Source organism: Ammospiza nelsoni, chromosome 2, assembly GCF_027579445.1.
Source record: "Ammospiza nelsoni isolate bAmmNel1 chromosome 2, bAmmNel1.pri, whole genome shotgun sequence".
NCBI classification, from domain to species: Eukaryota; Metazoa; Chordata; class Aves; order Passeriformes; family Passerellidae; genus Ammospiza; species Ammospiza nelsoni.
In genome coordinates this window covers 25,499,830-25,525,836 of record NC_080634.1, presented here as the reverse complement: position 1 = coordinate 25,525,836, position 26,007 = coordinate 25,499,830, and the positions used below count along the sequence as shown (strand labels likewise).

The window sequence follows — 26,007 nt, the reverse complement described above, 5'->3', positions numbered from 1 at the left end:
TCTCATAGGTACAGTCAAGGAAATTCTTAGAGATAAGCACATCCAGCTGAGAATAACAGCTTTCCTGCTGCTCCTCTTGCTTCCTTCTGAAAGCCATTATGGCCAGGTATACAAGAGCCCCTTGTTAGCCACAAGGCTTCTTTCATACCCCAGAACTGGCAGATACGCTGATGACAGTAAGTTCTGTCTTTAAGACTGCTTAGGTGTTGCCTTTTTTTCCAAGCCTTTCTTTGAGGAGCCAGGTTTGACAGACAAAAAAAAAGTACATAGCAAAGGTAGGCTCCTCACTCCAGCACAAAGAAGAAAATGCCTCACCAAGTTGTTTGAAGTTTTCCTGTATTCCTCCCCAGGTATTCTTCTCAATTACAGACTTGACAAGGCCCCAAGGCTGTTTTTTGTACTTCACTTCTGCAGAAACCCTAGAAAACAGAATGCAATAATGGAAAAGTGCTCTTCTAGGCGGCACAGTGATAGCAGAAATCTCTTATCAGAAGCAGCCTCCAGCTTATGTCTACAATCTGCAATACCAACTGGAACTGCCATTGCTCTCCAGCTGGGCAGCACTTTCATTGAAAAAATGCAAGAGACAGACAGTAGCAAAGACATCTCTAGCTAAAGTGTCAAAATCTAAATGTCCAAATTATGGGAAACATTTTGGAATGTTTTCCTTCAGGCTCAGACTACCAGATGATTTCTATCCTCTGAAGCATTCTCATTTTAACACATATTTAAAATAGGATTCAGGCTTCCAGATAATAATGATTTTTACTTTGTATGACTACACATGATACATGACTACACATGATTACATGGGCACTACAATAGCAGAAACTGAAATTCTTTATCACAACTCAAGTGCTCACATCCTAGCCTGAGCAGACAGAAATTAAAATCTGTCTTTCCATGAGCATGACAGAGGGGAAACCTCCATTCCTACTGTGCATTCCCTGCATTCCTCAGGTAAAGCTAATCAATACTGCTTCCAGAATAAAAATGAATTGGACTAGAATCCTTCAGAGGCATGCTTTAACTGAGTGAATCCCAAAGCTATTCATAAAGGACAAAGTACTTGATTTCAGTCAAGAAGACTGACCATCCTAGAATACACTTTTTTCAACTTTTTAAGTAATCTTCTAAATCAATGTAAGCCCACTGTGCATGGTATAACAAAACAACTCCTTTCAAACAGAGTTTCTGAGCTATTTTAAACAGTTTAGTAAGGCCAGCTGTAACATCACCATGTGTTTCTTTCTGTTCTATACATGTATGCTCTGTGCAGCATGTGCACCTAGGTTTTTGCTCTTATCCTTGGGCTGTTGTATGTCTCAGAAAAAGCAAGTCTAGGTCTCAAAGAAGAACAGCAATTCACTAAAAAAAAAAAATCCAAAGCAGTTGCTCAAGGACAACTGTTCATTCCATTCTCCCAGTAGAGAGGGAGTTTTCAGTAGCCTGAGATTAGCCAGAATAGAATCCAGGCTTGCTAACCTTTCCTGAGCACTGATTAAGTTCGAGAAAAAAGCTCTTACTAAAGACAGCACCACTTACATTGTTTTCAACAAATGGGAGAAGAAATTCCATATCTAGACAGAGTTCACTTGAGTACCCTCCTTGCAAAATTAAGTACATTCTATCTTCTCTGCACATTCCTGTGAAAACATTCTCCTCTACAAGCCTTTAGCAAGGATGACTGGGAAACCTTCTAATAAAGCATTTCAATTTTTTCCAATTTCTCCCACTCACACAGCTGCACTCAAAAAACACAAGGCTGGTCAGGACCCAGTTCAGTCTGGGAGACGAGTTCTGTACCTCAGAGTCAACATCTCAGTTAATTTCTCACTGCATTAATGAGATCCAAGCACAGCTAAATAAACTAATAAACTAAATAAACTAAGCTTATTCTTCATAAAAGAAGCCAACATTCTCAGTGCTGCTGGAAAATCTCAACTGAGAACATCCCTGCCTTGGCTTCTGCCCTCCCCGGCGCAGCACGCAGGCTCACCGTAACCGGCACTTGTGACTGGACGTGCGGCTGATGCAGTATCTGTTCACAGTGTAGAAATAATCATGGTAGGGGACGTCATGGGTCAGGACCTCAGCATCTACCTGGTAAGACTGACCTTTCTGGCTCTGCTTATGCAGGATCTATCAAAAAAGAAAAGACAATTAAGAAGGTATACTCATGGTACACAAATTTCCCCCACCACCTTTCAGCCTGAGTTCCTTAGGCTGGATCAACCAACTCCAAGTGAACTCAAGAAGAGAGAAAGCCTGAAAAACCATTATAAAAACCAGTTAAGAATATCAAGTATAGGTGGGGTGGGAAAAGAGAAGATGCCTCCTGCTAGAGCCAACATCAGCAGCATCAGGACTTCCCCACTGCCACCTCAAGTACCAGATATAAGGCTGGCCACTGCCTCATGACCACAGCCTTTCTTTGAGACCTTTCCCAAAGCAGAATTACAAGAGGGTTGAGATTGGAAGGCACCTCTGGTGTTTGTCTTGTCAAGAACTCAGGCAGGACTATCTAGAGCTGGTTGCCTAGGTCCATGTCCAAGTGGCTTTCCAATACCTCCAGGGAAGGAGGTACCACAACATCTGTGAACAACCCGTTCCACTGCTTAGTCACCGTCACAGTGAAAAAGTGTTTCCTGAAGTTCAGAAGGAATCATCTGTGTTTCAGTTTGTATCCAAACCTCTGGTCCTGTCACTGGGCACCACTGAAATCTGTGGCCTTTGACAGTGAGGGCCTGACTCAGAATTTTTTGCACCCTCCTTCAGATGCTTCTATAAATTTTAAGATGTCCCTGAGTGTTCTCTTCTCTGGGCTAAAGATTTCCAGCTCTCCGCCATTTCTCACATGGGATGCTCCAGTCCTTTCATCATCTTAGTGGCCCTTTGTTAAGCCCTTCATCTCTCATACTGGGGAGCCCAGAAGCAGACACTGAAAGCCTTTACTTGCACCTTTTCACCCCCCAGTTCCTAAGAGATGTTTCATGGGAATTTACAGACATCTGTAAAGGCAGAAAGCCTCTTTCATTTCATAAGCTTTGGCTCAGTAATGGTGAGAGACACAGCAAGACACCTGAGAGATGCTTTGTTTAAACTCCAGATGCACATTCAGTTCACTGAACTTTAATCCACAGTGAGAACTGTGACAGACCACAAGAGTGGATCTGTCCCTCGCTCTTAAGGGCACCAGACAGACACACACACACACACAGTACCTGCTTCTCTGTTGCAGTGGTGAACTTCCCACAGAGGGGATTGTTAATCGTTACAGTGTACGTCAAAGTCCTCAACTGATTGCCACTGGAGTCTCTATTCCAAGGGGTTGATACAGCATCTAGATGAGAAGTTATGCAAGATCTCACATAAAAAATTACCCATCTTATCATGTCTTAACAGTTTGAGAACAGGAGTAGGGGGAAAGACAGAAAACTGGTTCCAATTAATTGTGGGGCTTTTCCAGGAAAAACCATACCCATGTAGTCTGCTAATAAACAAAGGTGAGGCTCTGGATAGCTGAGCCTGAATCTACTGAAATAGGGTTGACAAAAGAGTAAGCAATTAAATGAAAATATGTCATTTCCCATTTGCTTAGAGTTGCATAGATTCTTTTAGCATTATCAAAAGCTTTTGCCACATTGCCTTCCCAGCTGACACTGAATAAATATTATCCTTTTTGACTTGATTTTCTGTTCTTACGGTTTCAGTGAATAAAATTTACTCACCCAGAAAATTAAAGCCTGTGAGTATCGTTTAGGAGGATGCAATGATTTTTGCCTGTGTACCAGCCATACAAATTTCACTATTTCTGGGACACAATGTAACCAGAAATACCCCACAGAATGCATCAACTTAATAACCTACTCAAAATTCAGGCATTAAGGTGCAATTTTGTGGTGCACTGAAATGAGGTTTTTACTCCAAAATGTGCATACCTAGGGAAACAATAGTCTAGCTTTAGACATTCTCTCTCATAGTGAAACTTAAAAGCTTAAAAATTCTTTTAAAGCAAGGAAAAACTTCAAACAAATTCAACTCAGCCCTATTTAGCAATTCTCAGAGCTAAAAATTTTCAGGGTAGCTTGTAACAGACAGAAGGGAGAAGAGTTTATTACCTACTATACTCCTGGAATTAAGAAACCTCTGCATGAAGTGAGAATTGGTGAAAAGGATTTCAAACATCTTGTCTGCAGTGATGTGGAAAACTCTGTTTATAAAAAGTCTCCCATAGAGATCATTGTCAGAGACAGTCTCCTTCACTGCTAAGAAAGACAGAAATCAGGTTAAGAACAGTATTACACATAACCTTGATAGCATTCTAGGTTTTATTACAGCTTAGATCTCTCCCAAGCTTGCATCAGCATTTGTTTCTTGCTCTCAGAAACCCAGTAAGGATAGCAGCAAATGATTTGGTAGATAGGTTGCCTTCAGGAACAAAGTCCAAAGCTGATTTTCAAATACACACCACTACCACCACGTGCAAACTGATAAGTTAACAGCAAAAGCTACCATCCCTTTAATTTTGCCTTCAGTATTTTACTAATCCTGCAAGAAACACTGGGGAAAGAAAGTTAGCATAATTTTCATTAATATGTATGTCTATTGTACAAAAGACAAGAAAGAAGGACAGTAAAACCATAACAGTTTTCTTCTTATGGCTGGTTCCAGAATTCTGCTTTTAACAGTTGTAATACTGGTAATGCCCACAGTCTAAGGGATCAGGTAGACTCCCAAGCAGTTCTTCCCTCCATACCCATTGAACAGGAACACAAGGGGCACCCTGCTCCATTTTGCAGTTCCCAAAAATGCATGGAGAGGCTCAAATGCCACCATTTATTTCAAAGCCACTGAGCACCCCAGTGGTATTCTGTGGCTGCAGCACTGATCTTTGCTATTTCTGCTTTTTGGTGGTTGCTGGCATGACTCAGCTTTGTGGTTTTCTCAGCCACACTTGCAAGAGATAAGGGATAGAACTATAATCCTGGAGGGCAGGCCAATCCTGTGCCAATCCCAACTCAATCTGCTTATGCTTTAGAAAGAAGTCAATCCTAAACTATAATTACCAGCAAGACAAACAAGCCCCCCCAGTACCACACATCACTAAAATGAAACAAGCAGCCCAAAAGCAAATCTTGCAGCAGACAGACACAACCTTTCAACTGATACAAATGAATGCTCAGGGCTAGGAAAGGTCAGTGCCAGCCACAAATGCAAAGGGAGCCTGAATATCACGCTGTAGTTCACAAGCTGCCTGCAGGCTAAGGTTACAGCACTTAAAACATTACTGGCTTGGTAGCAGTCAGTATTGATAAGGCAAATGCACTGACTGAACAACCATAGCAGTCCCCAAGGAAAGCCAGTTCTGACTGAGCAGACTCCCTCTCTAGTGCTGCTCCTAGCCTGCTAGAACATCTGCCTCCAAAAAAGCTCTCCTTGATCTCATCAGACTTCAAAGGACCCCAAAAGAGAAGCGTGAGTGCTGTGTTTTTGTGCTTGCACAAGAGGTTGACTTCCTCTCCATGCTGTGTTCTGCTTATGCAATTGTAATTCCAAACAATTATGAGATGGACAGAAAGCAAACACATTTCAAGAGGTCTATTTAACCAGTCAATACACAGTCATTACACATAGAATATGAATTCTGCTGTGCTGAAACATTCTGCAGGAAGCCAGAATTTCAGCCTGAGTTTTCAGCTTTTATTCACTGAATTTTCTCTCCTAACTGAATCTAACTCTAATAAAAGGCAGGCCAAGTGAACTGTAAGTTTGACCTAATTTAACAAGACCTCAACAGATCTCTCCTTTCAGAGTGCACTACCCACATCCTCTCTTTTGCTAAGAGACAGGAAGTTTCAGATACTGATGCTGACCTCCCCGCTCCTACTGTGCATCAGCTATCAGGCAATACACACCTAGTTACTGTGGTTGAGTGTTACTCAGCTGGACATTGACATGCCCAAGGAATCTGCTACCACTTAAAAAAAAAAAAATAAAGACACCGAGACACATGATCAAGCCACCAGATAAGCATCAGATTGGTTTTGTCAGCTCCTTGTATATGTCTTAGCAAACACAAGATAACACAAGTTACCTCTGCCCCAGTGAGCCTGAGCTAAACAACTCAACTTTGCATTCACCTGTGGAGGACAGCTGCTATTCTTCTGCTGATGCAAGGTAATTTGGTATGCCAGGTCAATTTGTGATATGCACAAAGTCCATGCTTTACTACCTCAAAGTGCAGATCTTGCTACCAAGCTCTATTACTCTGAGCCTATCCTCTTTCTAGTGAGTTTGAACAAAAAGCACCCACAGGTCTAAACAAAACTTCCCCTAAGCTAATCTACCTACACTAGCTCTATATGGTCATGTCTCTAATAAGGAATAGTCAATTAAGTGCCAATGAAGTGCATGAGCACCTACTGAGAAATATGTTTTCTTTTACAATCCTTCTCAGCTCTTGAAAGAAACAAAGGAGTTTTTTAATGTTGTTAGAAAATACAGCAGTAATTTTCAGAAAATCCAAGCTAAACCTGGGTTTACACATCAGGCCCATCAGCTACTTTAGATGCTGGGATTCAAACAGCTGCTCTCCAAGAAAACTGTAAACTTTCTGGACAATGAGTCTGGAAGGTGCATGTGTGCATACATGCTGTGAGTTCCACATCTGTAGCAGGATACACCAAGAACTTGACAAGCTTCGAATCACTTCCATCTGGGCTTCTCAAAATTTATCTGTAAAAATTCTAATGAAGCAGTGAGCACAAACAGTAGCAAGGCAATGAATAAGCATACACTTTACACCCTTGTCATTTGAACAGAACAGGCAGCCTTAACCACTTATCTCTGCTACAAGTGAAGGTGCATGTTTGTCTACGGTTTCATTTCACACAGGTAAACTTGCCTTTGTTTTTCACACCAGTAGGGCAACACAAAGCATTTTACCCTAAGAATGGCTTGGAATGCTCTTTATTAACAAAGTATTTTGTGCAAATAGAGAGATATCAGTTTAACTCCCTCACTTTGAGAGCTGTTCTAACCCCTCAGCAACATATAATTATCAACACTAACTTTCTCAACCTGAATACATTTATAGCTAAATTGGAGCTGTCTGCTAAAAGAACATGAGATTATTCTGACTTTAGGTAAGGATCACTAGGGACCCAAAAACACAGAAGTAAGCATATTACCCAGAGTGTTCTGATTCAGCCTAACAACAGCAGGTCTATACTCTCCCCCACTACTACTTTGCACTTCCTAAGGTCATTTTCATCACTGCAAGGCAAGCTGCGAAATAATATTTGAATATAATACCATTATGCAGCAGAGATGATAGAGGTTTAAAGACATCTGCAGTGCAAAAAAAGAGACAGAAAATGGGGGGGTGGAATGGGGCAGTAAGAAAACCACTGTTATTAAAATTCCCCTCAACAAGGAACAGCAAAAAGCTAAACATACCACACGCAAATTAAGAAAGCTGAACTGATAAGAGCACAAGCTATCAAACAAATTAGTAAGAAGGCTGATTTTCCACTCCACAGAGTTGGGGGAGGATCAGGATTTTAAAAAGTATGTATGCAAATCTTGGCACTGTTGAACATTTCTATACCATTTGGGATAGGGAAAAATTACAGGCTGCATGAAAGATATGTAGGTAGAAGCTTTTAACCAAATACACCTGAAATCAAGTGAATAAAACCAATTCCTAGAAGTGAACATGTTCCAGATATCATCTATTTAAAGACTGTACCAGCAGTATTAACCATTTTCAGAGAACTCTCCTATACTTGAAGTACAGAATTATCTTGGGGAACTACTAAGTAAGTATTGCACAATGCTAGCTTTTTCCAGTTCACAAGATAAAAGAACCTCACCAATTTTTGCCTTCAGGTGACTTAAACATATATCCTCCAAACACCAAAATAAAGAATTTTGTTTTCCAACAAAAGATATCCTTTCAGTATTTTGATAAAAATGCCAATAAGATAACAGGGCTACTCTTCCTTACATACAATGTATATCCAAAATTTTGTATTGGGGGGAAGAGGAGGACAACTAAAACAGGGCTGAACCTAATTTCAACTGTCCTGTATTTTAAATAGAGGTATGCCCTCTACACCAGTATCTGCAAGCTGTCAAGCCTCTGCTGTGCCCATCTTGCAGCACCATGATGCAGGCAGTTATGCTCTCCTGCAGGTCACACATATAAGGTGGTTATTACTACACATAGAAACAACACAGTAAGTGTGTCATGTTACACAAGGAGAGCAGAAATGTGTGATCTCCCTGCATACAGTAGAGCCTTCTAGCAGAAAATACTGTTTTCCCTATATCCTGCTTCCCCCTTCTTACTTTGAAGTACTTCATGCCAAACATGGTCATGGAAAACGGACAAACAAACTATACTAAAGAGTCTTGAGGAAATCATAAAGATCTCCTGGCTCTGGGTTAGAAACATGTATTCTATGCTTGAACTAAAATCTATTTTCTGAAATTCAGAATTCAGGCCACAGATATTAATGTTTAGCTTAGCCAAAAGTTTGTCATGGCTCAGGATTTACACTCTGATTTTTGAAACTGAACAAAAACACCAAAATGCAGGTCAATAGGCCAGTGGTGCACAGTGGGATGCAGACCCCCATCCCCAAGGTGAGAACTGCTTAGGACAAGGGAATTATTGCTGTGAAGAACAACAGTCTTGAGCTTGCCCCTCACCTTATTTGCCAGGACACCTCCATGGGCAGCCTGAGTATGAGCCAGAGGACACAAGAGAAATTAATCGCATGGGTAAACCTTTGCCATGTAGGAAAGCTAGTTTCATTTGCGTGAAGGAATTCACCTTGTAAGAGTGTGGGGCAACTGCAACAGAAAACAGACAGAGAAACAGAAGAAAAAAATTCTAAGCATGAAGATTCTGAGAGAAAAGATTGATGTTGTGAGTCTAGAAAATCCTGCTCCGAACAAAAAAAGACTAGTCTTGGGGAAGGGAAGAAAAATAAGAAAGGCAGCATGAAATCAGTTGTTTTTTATTAAAGAGATATCTCCAGTTTAACATGCTCTATTTATTCAACATCATTAATGCAGGCATGACAGGGAATATTTACTGCTATTGTTTAGGCACTAGCAGCAGGAAAGACAACAGGACTACTTTTTAATCAGTTTAACTGGAGACCTTCGCCATAAAAAATTAAATTCAGAGACAGAAGAGAGATGTAGTAATAGAAAAATAGGAAAGCTGCAAAATATCTAAAACATCCAAAAGCCAGAACATTCTGCTGCTCTAAGAGATACACCTGTGAAAGAGTAAATTAATTTTTGAAGCTTGTTAAGTGTGTAGGAGTATGGCATAAACAACAGCCTCTTTAAGTAGGTATATTTACAAAAATGATAATGCCTGACATACATTGAGTTGAATCTGAACTCAAGCCAACAGAGAAGCAGTATGAGGGAGCAACAGCAAAGTTAACTGAATATAACCATATCCCCAGGCAAAAATCACAACTTGAAGGCAGCCAACTCAAACTGTAACTCTGAAAGCTTTCCTGCATACCTCAACAATCCCCCCTGTAACAACACCTGCAAACAACTTCAGTTGTCAGCTCTGAAAACAACAAGTCACAAAATTTCTCAGTGAGATTAAGAACTGCCTTCAATTAACTAAACTGTTCTATTCCTGCCAACAAGTGATGAAGTAAGTTCTCTTTGCACATGAAAGAAATATACAGCTGCTACTGAGCACAGTACTACTGTTGGGGTTTTCTGTCTTTTTTTCTCACCACCATATAACCTTGGAACCAATACAGGTTGTGCACACTTCACATTAAAAGCATTTACAGAACCCAAGATTCAGATATTACAGAATATCCACCAAAGTTCAATGAGCTGTCTGAACAACTACAGCCCTTTGGCACAGAAAACCTCCCCAGGGCAAGTGAAAATCTCATCACAGAAAGTGAGAACTTGTCAGGGGCTACTGTGGAACCACAGGACAAGCACCCACAAATCTCAGCACAAGTCTGTCATCCAGGTACCTGTGCTTCTTCTATCTTGTACTGGGTAATGAGATATGAGGTTGGTATATTAGGATCCACTGTTAGCACTGTTAGCACAGAGAGTGAAAGCTGCTGTAAGATATCCATTAAGGTTTTTCATTTTCAGATCAGACTCTGAGCATGCACTATACTCTCCTGAAACCTTGGGCTTTCAGTAAGTTCCTCAGCTTACTCCACCAATAACAATGAAGCCCATAAGCCTTAAGCAAGTACAAGTGTAAAGAAGGGGGTTGGGGGAAACTTTCAGAAACTTAAGTACAGCCTGAAACATTTCTCCTCAGTTTCCAAGAAATACAAACAAATGAAAGAAACGTCTTTGAAATTAGCACCACCCCATTGTCAAGAAACTTTTAGTTTAAGCTGTTGGCAACTCTCTACCCACCAAAAGAGAGAAAGAAAACCACAATTTCTTTGTTTTCATTCTAAACACCCAACAACATTTTCCCCTCACAGAAACAAAGATTAAAAAATGCTTTTGCTGCAATTCTGTGAAACAAATAAGCAAACAAGTTCCGCAAGACCAGAAAGTTCTCTAACTTTCTCCACAAGTGAGATGGAACACCAAAGTCATGTTGTTTTCCAGATCTCAACTGTTAAGAAAGAGATTTATACCTTCTTCACTATCTGAAGCACTGCTCTTCTCTGGAAGATTTTCATTCTCGTTAAGGTCCAAAGACTTTTCTAAAGACCTGCTTCTAACTAGCTTAGCAGGTTTTCTTTCTGAAGATGGAAGAGGACTCTTTATTTGCTTCTCACTTGAGGACTCCTCCACCTGAAACAACCAAGAGCAGAAAAAAATACCAGCAATCAGAGACCATTAAAAAAAAAACAAACCAAAAAACAGAGAAAGTTACTATAAAAGAAGACAGCCATACAAAGTAAGCCACAAGTTCTATCTGCTCAATTACCACACAGTCAAGCACTAATTTCCCCCTTGTTCCTCCACCCCAGCCAACCTCTCTTCCCTTTATTTAAATATTTCACTAAACTCTGGTAACAAGAAACAGACTTACTTGTACGTACTGACGGTACCAAGAGCTCCCTTAAATGGGACAGTCCTCTTGCACCCATCTGCACAGTTTGGACCCCTTCCCTGCTTCAACACCAGCATTGATAGATTAATTAACCTTACACAGATTTACTTTACATTCATCAGGTTAGTTTTTCCTAGCAGTTTAGCAAGGGTCCAACAACCCAGAGGGAAGCACAACGAAACAGGCAGGGTGCCCCTCTTGCAGCAAAATTAGATTAACCCAATTACATATTTGAAAAGTTTTTATTTTGTAGGATACCATCACCCTTTGAAAAAAGAAGTTTTACAATACTGTCTAGAGCCATCCTACTTATAAAATATTACTTCTCACAAACAAAGCAATGGAGTATCATTTGCCATCTCCAATATGTAAGCAAGAAGGAAATCTCTCTGAACATCAGTCACTGAATCAATGATGCAGCTCTTCACCTTGAACAAGAACTGTCAGCTAAGCATGTATGCCATTGCACACTTAAATAAGTAAATCACCAGGGAAACTATATGGACAAAGTTTGTGTATCTAAAAATGCCACCCAAAAAGTTTGGCTACCAGCTTTGAATCAGTTTTCATTCTAATCCTCTCCTCAAGGCCCCACTGCCACCAGTGGAACATATGGGATGAAGAGCAGCACAGCCCTGGAAGAGCAGTGTGTGGACCACAGTAAATATGATCAGGCCTCCTCAGCTGAGTTGTTCTGACTCATCTGCAAAACCATCACCTCTAAAGAGTATTCAGCATTGACTCAGGAAAGCAAAAGCATCCACTGCTTGAACAATCATCATGTACTTCCTGTACTTCTTGGGTATTTTAAAAAATAAAACCCTGCTACTTTTCTTGTGCAACCAAGGGCTATTAGGTGTGGGTGGCTGGAAAACAGAGACAGGCATAAATCTGACTGCAGTATAAGCAGACAAAAGTACTCCTTTGGGGTAAAAAAAATATAAAGGAAGACGGAATCAGAAAAACACATCAGTTAACAAATGCTCCTATTGAGAGAAGCTGCCATGTAAGTTATACTCAGTCACATAACAGGATCTAGGACAGAACCAACATTAAATGTCAAAATACCAATACAGATGGATGAAGTCCAAAAGGAGCTAGTCGCAACAGAACAGCCTAAAAACTGACACTCTGATCCAGCACAAACCCAAGGAACTCTCATAGCATTTTGACAACAATCACAATCTAGTGAAGCAAGGTTCTCACCAGCAGCATAAGAGCAGCCCACTATGGCACAAGCAGAGGAGGGAAGCCAGGCTCAAGTCATGAGACAAAAGCAACAGCTCTTAGAAAAAAAAAAAAAGCTTTTCATGTTGTCATGGAAGAAGAGATTCAAGCTGGGGCTTTTATTATAACTGATTGAGTTTAACACAGATTTCATGGGGGTTTGGGTTGGTTTGCATTTTTTTCCACGCTAAAGAGTAAAGATTTTAAGATCTGTCAGCTGGAATTAGAGATATATAATTTATTGCCAATTGTACACTTCTCTCCTGAGCTAGTCCAGTAGTGCTAAGCTCTGTGCCAAGGGCTTTTTGGTTTTCAGCCTGTGAACAGCAAGATCTGGGACTGGAAGGCCTCCCTATAAAGGGAGGAGGGAAGATGATGGTTGCAAAAACAGGCACCAAGGTGGCTCCCACACTCACATGTACTGAGAGGGCAGGTAAGCCACGTAAACTTGTGTCAATCAACACAAGACAGCCATTAACAATATTTTTTTCAAGATGGGCCAAATACTAGACCTCCACTATTCAGATCTTCATCTTAGGAGAGCTTTGGGCCTTACTTTGTCTATCAGAGCAGTAAAGGGAATTTAAGCCTGTTTCCCTCCAGTCTTTGGAAGGTGGTTAAGTGTGCTTTGTGTCATCACTGTGATGACTTCTGATAAATACATTCTAAGCACTACTGCCTCCTCCGACTGCCCTTGTGGTTCTACAAAATATGCTGCAATCCTGGGGCTGTGGAGACAGCATGGATATTCTTGAGTAATGCCAAGTGACACATACAGCTAAATAAAATCATTGTGCACTTTAGCTACCCTGAAACAGTAAACAGTTTAGTTACACATTTATCAAGACCGCACTTTAACACTACAATTAAAAGACTTCAGAAGCAGTTTATTCAAGGCAGAACACTGGCATTTTTGCAGACCAAATCCCCAGGCATTCCTCCTTACCAAGATGCCAAATCAGATTTAGCACCTGCAAGAGATATCTTGGGGTGTGGCTTCTTTTCCAGGCACAGCAATTATCTTTAAATGGCTTGTTCTTGCGCAAGTAATATTTACAAGTGCAAACTAAGGCTACCTGTGTGGATTTTTAGTTATCCCAAACAATCCAAATTCTAACAGCATCCTCAGTACTCTCAGGCCTCCCCTACAACTCTCCAAAAATCTTGTTTCATACTGCTTGAGTGATGGAGTATGAAGAGTACCCATCACTCAAGCATCCATGCTTTTAACATCTGAGAAACACCAATATTCTTTGCTGGATATGAGTCTCCAGCCATTAACTTGGATTTTGGCAAAATTATTTAAATCCTACTTAACCTCCAGGTCAGTTTCAGCAAGTGACAAAAGCCAGAAGATTTAAAGGTAGGGTAGTAAAAACTATTAAAATAATCTCCTTTCTTCCTTCACATATTCTCCTAAGCAAAACTGGTAATTAAGTACCCAACCCTAGTGAAGCTTATAAAAAATGCATTAGCAGTTTATATCTTTTCCAAGACCTTTGGGACACCTAATAACCAAGAGAAAATATCTGCAACTTTTTAGGACTACAGCTGCACACAGGAGCCCCAGTAGCTGTGCTAGACACTGTGCCCATCTCATATCACTACTAATGCACTTGCTGCTCACACTAGCCAAACACATTCACAAATTCATACAACATGAGTGAACACGAGCAAGCATTCATGCTTGTTAGCTGTACTAACCCAAGGCATCAAGGTCAAATTCATCTTTATTATAGCAAGTGGAGAGGCTTTCCCCTTCCTTCTGAAGCATTAAAAAAGGTTTCATATATTCACAACAGCAGACTGATCATTAAAGGCAAGGAAGACAAAGTGTAACTATCATTTAATAAGCCTTATATATAGGAGATACAATAAGAAAAGATATCTTTTTAAATGACAAATAAGCACAAGCAAGAAAGCATTGGAAGTGAAAAAGGCATTACTTTCAAAAAGCACTTGGATAAAACACAAACATGGTCCCCTTGGGAACTGGATAAGAAAAACCAAGAAATTTTGTTTCTAAAGGGGAAAAAAAACAGACCAGGGCATAAGCCTCAGCATTGTAGCAAGGCTGTGCAGCAAATTAGTGACAGAGCACTGCTGAAGCTCATACCAACAATATTCTCTTACACAGAATATTGCTCATTTTCAAATTTAAGAAACATTCTTGAGTTCTCAAAGACTTCCTTGGAAGTTACAATCTCCATTCAGCCTATGTTTGCAGACATACACGTTAAGCACATACACTTATCAGCAAGAAAGGCTATGTCAGCACTTACTCCTGGCAACATGTGTCTGTTGAGTGACTCTCCTTCTGTTTGAAGAGTGGGCTCACGAACTAAACCAATCATTTTGGGTAGTTTTTCATCCCTTTCTCCAGAATCATCACAAATGCTGGATCTGTCCAAAGCAAAAAGAAGATATCTTTGGAGATCTAAGCACTGAGAAATCCGAGAAAGCGTCTTGTGGGATTTTCGCATTGCAAAACATAGCTGTTCAGATAACATTAAAAACTACCAAGTCATTCTTCCTACATGCAGCTCACTAATATCAAGCCATCTTCCTCATTTCAGCCACCTCTTAAAACATTCAGCTTCTGATCATAAGGTTAATGACACCAAGAAAGTGAGTGCTGTGAGAAATGAGGAAACATACAGCTTGTACCTAGTTTGGAAAGAAAAAGCATTATGAAAGTGTCAGAAATTAATTTTTTTCCTGCATAGCTTATTCCAAAGTTGCGACTTTCTAACAGAAAAAACCCCAAAACATAACAAAAAAAAATCCAAGCAAACCTAAAACAGAAACCAAACCAATCAAACAAAAAAACCTTCAAAAATACTTAATAGAACATCTTTTGAAGCCTGTAATGAACTCAAGACATTTTTCTCACAAACATACTCAGATAACACAGGATTAAAGAGTCAAATTACATTGTTCCGTTTTGGAGAGTCATACTTATTTACACAGAGATATGTAAAGTGCTGTTATTAGATTGACGCTGGCAGGTCATAAATCAGTTCACATTTGTTCAAAAACATCAAGGAAACTTCCAAACTCCACATCATTATTATTACAACTATTCTGGCTTGTTATATTATTTTTCTTGTTTCTTAATTCAAACTGAGGACAATACAAAAATAAGCTAAGACATCAGATATCGGGGGAACAAGGCAAAACAAGTATTTCAGTCTCCACAGAGGACGGGAAGAAAGAAAGCATCTGAACCATAATATAGGTCCATTGTAGGCAAACCTTCCAAACTGTTGAAGGGCATAAAGGTGCTAGATGGACTAGGCACCATCATGCAAAAAGGCTCCTACTTAAGCTACCCTATGCTGGTCCCCAAGCAGATCTATGGTTAGAACCAGGTGTTCCTCTCTCCTCTTCTAAGGGGCCTCAGCTGCACTGCTACTATTTTAGCAAATTCACACAGTTAAGTTTTCATGCACACTCAGTCTATGCAGTTCAGACCTTTGCACCCTTATACTACAGGCTCAACCATTCTGGTAAGGCTACAGTAGCTCTTTAGAAACTGAGTTTCTAAGAAAGAGGACACTGCTTCTCCCCAGATGTTTCAATAGGCTGTTCAGCCTCTCCTTACCGAGACTGCCCGTTGTCCTCTGACGATGAGTGGAAGCTCTCCATCTCCTCGCTGTTCAGGCCCAGCTCAGAGCCATAGCTCTGGTGCACCAGCTGCCAGAATTCCTGCTTGGTCAGCCTCTGAAACAAAGCAGGCTAGTCAAGAACCACAGTATGGAACAGTAAGGCACTGGATGAAAAACAGCAACAAGTTTGTATTACACCACAGCCTTTAACCTCAATTCTGACAAGGACCGAAAGCATTCAGGTATCACGTTCCGAGATTGGGTTTCAGCATTTTGGGCAACTGTACTCCTGTCTACTCCACGCTCCCACTGCTGTTCAACCAACCATACCAAGTGTAAGAAAAATCATCATTTTAAGAAAACACACACTTGTAGCCATTACTTGCTTCTTCACATGTCACCAATATTTTCACAGATACCTTCAAGGTACCTCCCTCTTGAACTTCACTTGATATGGCACAAGGTAAGTAATTACCTCTTTGATTCTGAACAAACTGCTTAATAGATACCCACCTGTTTCCTGAGGATGCTCAGAGTACTTTACAAATTGTGGGAGGCTAGCATTTCAGTCACTACACTGGTGTCTAGGTCAGCCAAATGTCCACTTTGCCAAGGTGGGACAGAAGGTCCTCACTTTGTACCACCAGCATCCTCTTAATGAAAAGTAGTTGCTTTTCCTCAGGGTTACCTTGATTGAGGACTAGCTAAGTCTTCTCCTTCTCTACAATATCTCTATCCTGTTCCAAGAATTCCCACACCTACCGAGACATATTTAAGTTCTCTTAAATTGTCAGGAAAGCTTGGAGGTGAAAGTAGTATGACACACTCATATCTGCAAAGTAAGCAATGAGTTTCAAAGTCCACCTTAGCTGTAAAGGGCTTGGGGGGGAGGGGGTGTGAAAAAAAAAGAATGAGAAAGAAAATAAATCAAAGGTTTTTGTATTTAACAGAGCTCAGAGAGAAATACTAGCGATCTTAAAACAGGAGACACCACACTGGAAAATGTGCCTCGGCCACCATCCATATTGATCAAGGGAACAGAACTGTGCTAATGAGGCAGTAACACAAGTAGCGCTTACTATTTGCATGAAATGATGACATTAAATATCCATGCATTATTTAACAGGCCTTTAAATGATCCTCTCCACCCGCTTGCTTCCCCTGAAGAGTGTTAGTTACAGCACCCGCAATTTTAGACAGGCACGGAGGAGCTGACCCGCCCTCAGGATGTAAATTCGCGCCCGCAGCAGCCCCGGCGCTGCCCGCGCCCCGTCCCGCTCCGCGACCCACCTGGCGCGTCCTGCGGGGCAGCGCCGCTGCCGGGCCGGCCCCGCTCCCGCCGGGAGCCGCCGCCGCGCTCCCACTTCCTGCTGGGCGGCGGCGCCGGGGCCGGGGCAGCGCCTTGCTCGGCTGCCGCCGCCCGCCCGGGGCGGGACAGAGCCAATCTCGGCCGCCGGGCCCCGCGGGGATCCCGCTGTCCCCGCGCCCCCGCTGCGGCATCCCCGCGCTGCATCGCATCGCATGGCACGGGAACCGCTCCCCCCACGGCCGGGACAAACAGCCCAACTCGGGGGACCAGGAAGGGTTTTTCCCTCGGGTATTTTCCAGCACAACACGGTTTCGGGCTTTTCAGAAAGCAGCTGGCAACAAGAACCCTATTGGCAGAGATCGGTTTCAAGGTATTTAATCCTAGCGAGGGCAAAGTAAACATTAAAACACAAAACACACAGCTATAAAACCAAGGGTCATAGCAGCTAATGCCAGCCTCCCTCTGCACGCGGGTTTGTTCTACAGAGCAATACAGTGCTGAAACACATGCATCCACTTACAGCTGGCCTTACTTTCCCCAGGCATTCTGTCTTCTGAAACAATAAACTCATAACCACAAACAACTGCCTACAGTTCTTATTAAATGGCCAAAACCAGGGGTGGGCATTACATGGTTTCAAAATACGACTGAGGGGAATCTTTAGCTAGCACACCTTCCAACTAGGAATCAAAGGACAGAAATAAAGCCATTTTCATTTCTGTTGCCCAATATTGCCAATGCCTTGATTCCCAGTCATAATGGCACAGAGTTAACGTTGCTAATTAATTGGCCAGTACGTTCTTTCTATGGGCAAATCAGTCCGCCCTTTTACAGTCAGCTCAATAGTTCGAGGAAAGCAGAGAAGATTGTCAGCTTCTATAAAGGAATCTATAAAGCTGTTTCCTGTTGTTTTGTAAAAGCAATGTTACAAACTTCTGCTTCTAAAACAGGATTCTTCTACTATGCTCAATTATTCCTAGCTCAGCTAGATATAGTAAGTTCTTAATGGTCACAAGCCAAGATCAAAGGAGACTTGCTTTATTGTATCAGAACCAGTCAGTTTTGAAAACAAAAAAAGGGCATAAATTTTCTGGGTCAGACTTCTGCTTCTGAGAGATGCCTTAGAGAAGCTCTGAAGCTTGAAAGGCAAAATCTAAACATTCATTACTTTGCCCATTCAAGGTGATGGTCTACACCGCGTTTTCTCTCAGTTCTCTTTGTATACAAAAACAAAAGCTACAAGAAGCAGCTGGGATACACTTCTGTCTTTTCAAGCAGAGCACAGATCATCAATATTTTGCTTAATGCTAGACAAAGCAGCGTCATGGCACAAGCAATACTACAGAGTACCAACCGACAGAAGCAAAGCTGATGATTTTTACCCTCTATGGATAAATGCAGAAATAAGAACAAGACCTGCCATACAGGTTGACTAAAGAGACAGCCCTCACCACACACCACACTTCTACCAGGCAACTCTGATACAGAACTCTGATTGTTTGCAGAATAGGGGACGGAAACAGCAAACTCCCCCTCTAATTGCCTAAACATGAAGCTCAGAATCAAACCAAGTCTTCCTTCATCTCTCAAATTAATCTTGTTGTACACAAAGGTGCAAATAAACATCTCTCTTTTCACAACCTTCCCTGAGAAACTGCTGGGGAAGGCAGAACTGCTGTCCTGGAAGATGCTTGCCACAGGAAGCCCGGCTGATCAGAAATTCTGGTCCCTTCTCACACCTCTAGACTTACCTGCTACAATGTCTTCGGAGACAGGTGCAAATCTCTACCCAGCAAAGCATAAGAAGAACAATAGGAAAATAAATCCAACTCTAAGGCAGAGGACTCATGGGAATTGAGACTGATTAAGTTAAGATCTTGTTCCATTAGAAATAAGGAGCGCTGTGTTTGTTTGGGATTTGAATGACCTGCCTAATTACATTTTAATTTGTTCCTTCTCCCTTAAACTTGAAGGATATTTGACACCTGTAAGGTTTAGGAAAATAAAGCAAAACTGTGAATGGCACTGCTCTTATTGTCAATAGCAGCCATGAATAAATTCCTTGTGCCAATCTGGAAAGCCCACTGCAAAATAGGATTTTTGGCTGATTTTAGAAACTGAAGTATTATTGAAAGCTGCAGTGGATGTGGAAGCAGCTATCTGTTTTATCAAGACCGGTGTCATGTCTCTTCCAGACCTGCATTAATGATTCCTTATTTTCCATGATGCTGGATCATTTAAAACACAATGGCAAGGTAAAAGCCTACAAGACTCACTCTGCACATGTTTTGCAACAGGGATGGAAAAACAAATAAAGTGTAATTTTCCTTCAAAGAAAAAAAGTCTTTCCACGGACATTTAAAAATGAAAAAGCCTAAGAAAGACCCGTGTTAAGAAGAAAGTACCCACTGACTTGCAGAGGAACTAGAGTTGAAGGGCACCAAACACACTATAGTGTATTCTGAGCAAGGTCTGAAGAAGTTACGAGCTACAAAATTGTAACTGAGCTGAGGAGGACTGGGAGTCCTGTCAGAGCAGTGGTGCAAAGCTGGGGGGAAGCATCTTGATGGATGAAGTAAGTCTGGGCACAGAATAGCATGTAACCATTTGCTGGTTCTCTTGCACAGTGCAGAACTTCTGACAGAAAGGCAGACTTGTCAAAACACTACTTGTTCAACCACCTAGGACATGCAATATTTGGGAGGTACAAGGCAGAATGGCCACCAGATGGAGATCTGGGAAAGGGTATGAGGCTGACCCCACCGACAAGTTCCACAGGTGGTGAAAGCTTAAGGTGAATCAGCTAATGCAGACAGGTCACTCCTCAGAGGTGAGACTTCATAGCACAAAATCTGTGCCCAGAAGTGCTGAGGAGGCCAGGGAGTAAAGTTTACCTCTGTACAACCATGATTTGAAGCAAATGTAATTCCAGTCCCCTGGATCCAAATCCTGAAAACTGGGGATTCTTCACTGTCAGGTGGTGCAAACCAGCACTATGACACTCAAAGTAAGATTTGTACTTTTGATGACAACTTTATTTCATAATTTAACTGTTGGATGTCATCTCCAGGTCTAGAAGATGTGCTCCAGAATATAAACAAGCTATTCACAGGCTTCAAAACATTTAGCTATTGGCAGAGGAAACATTAAAACCAGCTCCTTTTGGAACTGGTTCCAGAGTGACATTTGTTTTTTGTCAAAAGCCATACAAATTCTGATGGCATCCCTTTGATCACTGAAGCCAGAAACACCAAACTCCGCACGCTCAGGCGCTGCATACCATGGCAGGGCCTCAGGTGTATGGGACATTTTCCAAATGTATGCGGTTCCTGACATTGGAGTGGTGGGGAGAAAACACCAAAACTGCTTGAAAACACCAAGGGCTCTCTTTTAGTATTATTTCAGTAGACAGCTGCCATTCTAGTAGTGTCAGTGGATCCAGCTCCAGCAACTTCAGTTTCTACTTTCAACTTCACAGTGCCCCTCTATAGCTTTAGCTAGTAAAGAATATCATAAAGAAGGCTGACAGGTGACTCAAACACATTCTAGCAGAGAATCAGAAGTCATTACTATGTTTCAGAAGTAGGAGCTCAACCTAACAGAAATCCTGTTTCAATAATAGTTCTAAACATACTATATTAAAAAGCCCTAGATACACCTCATGACCATGCTCCATTTTACAACTAAGAAGCCCAAGCAGAAATTCTCATAAACAGGTTTATCTTTTAACATACTGCAGTGAGGATGAAAGCAAGCTAACAGCAAGATTTGACAGAAATAATAAAGATAGTTCCCAAGCTACTCTAATGCACTGGTTCCTAAAACCTGCTGGCTTAATTCATCTCATCTTGCATGCATTCCATGCCTCCTGCTTTCTTATCTATCCTTTTGCTACTATTCTCAAGTGAAAATTTGATCCTAACATGACACTCATTTCAGTGTCAGAGAAGAAACAAACAAGAAAAATTAATACTGAACAGCACAAAGCTTGTTACCTCTGTTCCAGTCCTAGGATAGGTTTGTATATCTGGATGTCCATACATTGACCCTCCAGCACCACAAACTAAATAAGTGAATAACATAAGTGCCATTTCTGACAAACTCTGCACAATGAAAGAAAGCAAGGTTACTTCCAGTTGCTCGTTTCTGTCAAAAGGTGACAAAGTACATTGTGGCTGGATTCAAAACAATTAAATAGTATTTGATTTGAGGGACAAGGGATTTGCAAGAAACATTGGTTTTGCCTTAAAAAGCACTTGCCTTTATTTTCAGTGCTCTTTTTGACAAAAAGTGCCTCTAGTCTGCCCTAAAATTCATCCAACAAAAAGAAAAAAAGTGTAGCTACTATGTGTAAGTAGTAAAACAGCTTTAAACCTTTGGGGATCGTTGCAGTGTTATATATGGATATTTTGGTTGTAATTACAGCTGAATTGAAATATTTAAACAATGAGAGACAAACAGGAAGGAACTGGTTTACAAAATTGTCTTTTTTACAAAAAAATTGTCTTGTCTGTCTTTCATGATGTTCTGCAAATGTGTCAGTCTATTTTTAGAAAGATTAGCTTAAGTAGCCACAAATTGCAATATAAATCAAGCTAACCAGCCAAAGTTGCCAAAATACACTTCCATATCATACAGCCTGCTTTTATTGCATTTATGCAAGGTCAGCAGAGTTGTAATGAGTTGGCTGGCAAAGGTTCAGCTAACTTATCTAATAAGGAGTTTTGGCCTCTTTTCCTTGAAGTTTTCACTGAGAAAATGTCTTGCCTTTTTGATCACAAATTAGGCATAGAAAATGTGAAGCAAATGCATATCAATTTAGTAACATATGCTCGAGCTCATAGTGAAGAGAAGCATGCAAACTATATGGAAAGACAAAATGCTCCTTCAACAGCAGAGTTGTAGGTGGCAGTCTGAGAAGGAAAAGATTAGAATTTTGTCTGTGATCTAAAGTACAAGGAACCAAAGCAGAACATCAGATTAGAATTCTAAGTCAGAAAAGAAAAGCAAATTTTATTCTCTTATTCTCCAGAGGTACATCTGTCAACATTAGAAAAAGTTGATTTGGCTGCTTAACCACAGGTAGTGTTGCAGACAAGCTTACCTTATCCAGCAACACATTCTGCCACAAACGGAAGATACTGAGGTAGCTTCTGTCTCTTGCACTGAATGATGTGAAAAAAAACTGCAGAAAAAAACAAAGTAAAACATAAGCTCACGTGTAGCTATCTTCAGGAATCCCAGAATGCTTCCTTGTATCTCGAATAGCCCAAGGTCATCAGTAACAGCTTGACCCATTTCACATTCAACAAACCTGGGGTCATATTCCTCAGGTTCCACAGTTTGAATCACTTTCAGTGATGATTTTCCCCAATGTCCACACAGTAAATGAAGACACATGCTGTTCTGGCCATGTCACTACCCTTGGTATAAAGGAAGAGCTCCCTCCTCAACTTAAACACACTTAAATTTTTCCCACAGGAGGTTGAACAAATCAGAAACACATATGCCTGTTTCTCACAGGCCACGGCTATTTCCATTCTTCTGCCCCATAAGCCTTTTACTAACTTTTTCACACAAGATGATGTGAAATTAAAATAATTAAAATAGAAGATCAAATTATATGCATCATTTCAAGTATTAGAATCTTTCCCATTGGAAAGCTGGGGCTTTTTTAGCCAAGAGGTCTATCTTCCTTGTCAATGAAAGTTAATGCTGGATGAATTGAGAGGGAACAGCCAAATAGGATGAATCACAGTTGCTTCCCAAAGAACAGCTCCAGGTTCACAGTGGAAAGCTCTGTTCTTTGCCAATAATTATTATTTTTAAAGCATTTATAGAAGAACTACTCACAAAGTGTATTACACATAAGACTCTGCATCATGCTTTTTAGTTTTTCAAATACACACCTAAAACTTCATTTCCCAGCACATGTTCTGGGGTAAATTTCTCCATTACTCAAAACCCATGACATCACAGTCCTTTTGTTTTCAGTAGTTTTCTTCAAGGAGTACTTGAAATCCAGTGACTTTGATATTTTTCCAGTATGAAGAATACACATTCTGAATTCATGCTTTGAATTAGTTTTCCTTGGAATAGGTGAGACAAACTTTTACTTTCTGGTTACTGTATCAACACCACTAAAGGGTTCTGCAGTCAAACTGGAGATGAATTAGCAAGCAAACGTGCACAGGGACCAAATCTAAGTCTGCCTTCTAATCCAAATCACATTTAAACATTTGACAGGGAAGTACTTATGCAAATATAGACTAGAACAAGTACTGTGTTCAGGACTCTATCATTTAGCAAGAATATTTTTAAAAACAGATTTTTACCTTCTCTCCTTTTGTTGCTATTTGTATGGCATTTGGAATGAGACGAGCAGTCTTCTCCTTTGTCATGAAAGTTATATCCTTCAAAGCAATAGAAATCTAAGCAGAAACACATTTAATAAGACATATTAAAAATAACTTATGACTAAAAATTTAGAAGTTACAGAACATGCAAGAAGAACTCAAACTAACTCCAAACTCTGGGATGCAATTCAGGTGAGATCACAAAGGCAATTGCTGTCTCCATTTGCTGCTTTAACAGCAAGCATTTCAAAGTAGAAGCTGAGGTGACTTAAGAGTCATCTCCTCTTCTTTCACTTTGGGGCTAGGGAAGTAAGTGGTTCTTTCTGCTTTTCTTCCACTCCTCCAGCCACAATCCCAACCAAACACAAATCACAGATCTGAAAGTCAATCCCAATCAGGATGCTATACATAAAGCAGGACATAGTCTGTTACCTGATCTCTCTCATCTATCTCACAGATGTTTACAATATAGCCAATTTTCAAAATTTTATTTGCAGTCTTGTCACTGCAAGAAATTCTGCATTTCTAGGCACATTTGACTTGTGTATTAGTAGTTGAAATGTTTCTGTTTAGAAGAACATGGTCTGACTGGCTGCAAGAAGCTATTTCCTTCCAGCCTACCCCCCCTCTTCTCTTGAATATAAGGCTGTGCTGCCATTCAGCATAGAGAAAGGAGGAAGGTACAGCTCTAACTTGTTTTTTCCTGTGTGAGCAGGAAGTTCTCCACTTACTCCCTCCCTCTTTGCAATAACACAGCCTGCTAATGAGGTCCCAAACTTGGCTCTATCATGGTAGTTGATGAGCTCAGAGTGCCTAAAGCTATTGCTGAAGATATCACCCTGCTAGACAGGCAGAAACAGGTTACCAGGATGTATGCTGTTTTGGATTAAATCAGTCTTTGAACAGATTATATATTCAAGACTATACTTTATTTTTTAATTAATTTTACATCTAAAATAAGACATATTCAATCATCAAATCCATCTGATGAAATTAAGCTTGGTTTTCAGTTAAGTATTTCTACAGCCCCTCACGGGCTTAAATACACAAGCTATTTGTTTTTTGTCCTGTATATTTCAGAGCACTCAAATGTGAGATACTGACTTAAGTTATGAGCAGTCTCATAGTTCACAGAATATTTTGACCTGTCCATCCTCTGTTTGCTAGGTTATCTTCATTTTCTTATTCACTGTTTCATGCAAGTTCTGCAGCAGATGCAACAACTGCATCTGAATGAATAAATTTAAACTCATAAACCTAATCTGATAGAAATAAAGGGCCAACATATCACAAATACCTATTTGTACTGTTTGCTTGTACTGTACTTGCTTGTACTGTTCAAAAGCCATAGACCACAATATGAGAACTTGCAGAAGTCATTTATCTATTCCCTTCAGCTATTTTTAGATGCTGATATTTACATGTAAGGCTATGTCAAGTAAGGTTTAATACTGGAGAGTTCTGAATAGGGCAACACCACGTACCATGTCATGCCCCAGGACTTACAGTAGGAGGTTATGTGTTACATTCCTTTATAGGACAATTTTGCATGGTAAGGAAAGGCAAACTGTCATTACCAGAACTAAAAAGCCAGCTTTAGCATAACTACTAAACTTCTTATGCTGAATGACAGGCTGAACAGGCTTACTTCAGCATTCAGATGCCTCCACTGCTACTCTTATTTTACATCAAGGATTTGAATTTCCACTCAGGGATGCAGGCTCTTTCTTCACAGCCCAGAGTTACTAGTATGATATCTGAGAGACTCTAATCCTATATCCTGAGAGGATAGGACATGGAAAAGGTGGGATTCAAGTGAGCTAAGAGATCTTACTGTGGTCTCCCATCGGAAAATGTTGCTGTGGAAGCAGAGCCAGTTTTCAGAGAGGTACAGGCGTCCTTGCAGCAGGATGTCCTTCTGGAGCGCACAGGCGTAATCTGTGTACAGAGAGCAAGAGCAAGTTACTCACCCACTGACTGCAGCACAGCTCACCCAAACCTGTTAACTGAAATGAAATGGGTATTACAATACAATAAAAAGCCATTTCTTTCACTTTTAAGAAGTCTACAGAGGCAGACTTGTACTGGCTTGCATCCAGACCATTGCTCTGGGAACAGCCCAAAGCCAGAGCTGATGGTACATCCATGTGAGGACAGCATTCCATCTATGTATTCCATCCCCTGTGTACTATCTTAGGTTTTCAGAGAAGAGGTGTCAGGCAAGAGCAGGAGTATATGGGAGAAGTATTCATTAGTCAAACTTCAAAGCATCTAAACAAAATATTTTAGAGTAAAACAGATTATACTGTCAACTCCTATGCAACAGTAGTTCATGTTGTAGCAAGATAATAGTTTTCTACTAAACAGATCCTTTCACTAGCTAAAACTATCTGCAGAGTGAGACACTAACAGGCAGAT

At 40.7% G+C, this 26,007-nt stretch overlaps 1 protein-coding gene across 3 annotated transcripts in view; it reads right to left on the bottom strand.

Annotated features, from left to right (window-relative positions):
• The window catches only part of GRAMD1C (GRAM domain containing 1C), a 51,174-nt gene that overhangs the window by 5,565 nt on the left and 19,602 nt on the right, over window positions 1–26,007 (bottom strand). Inside the window, exons 4-13 of one of the 3 annotated variants that reach the window (XM_059465875.1) lie at window positions 25,424–25,527; window positions 23,569–23,664; window positions 22,338–22,418; window positions 15,921–16,039; window positions 14,599–14,719; window positions 10,668–10,827; window positions 4,122–4,268; window positions 3,225–3,343; window positions 2,000–2,142; window positions 316–419 (exon numbers count right to left, since the gene is read on the bottom strand). In XM_059465875.1, coding sequence (XP_059321858.1) covers window positions 316–419; window positions 2,000–2,142; window positions 3,225–3,343; window positions 4,122–4,268; window positions 10,668–10,827; window positions 14,599–14,719; window positions 15,921–16,039; window positions 22,338–22,418; window positions 23,569–23,664; window positions 25,424–25,527 — 1,194 coding nt within the window. Of the gene's footprint in view, window positions 1–315; window positions 420–1,999; window positions 2,143–3,224; window positions 3,344–4,121; window positions 4,269–10,667; window positions 10,828–14,598; window positions 14,720–15,920; window positions 16,040–17,214; window positions 17,449–22,337; window positions 22,419–23,568; window positions 23,665–25,423; window positions 25,528–26,007 lie in introns of those variants that run through there. The other 2 variants (XM_059465876.1, XM_059465877.1) reach the window with 2 other exon arrangements.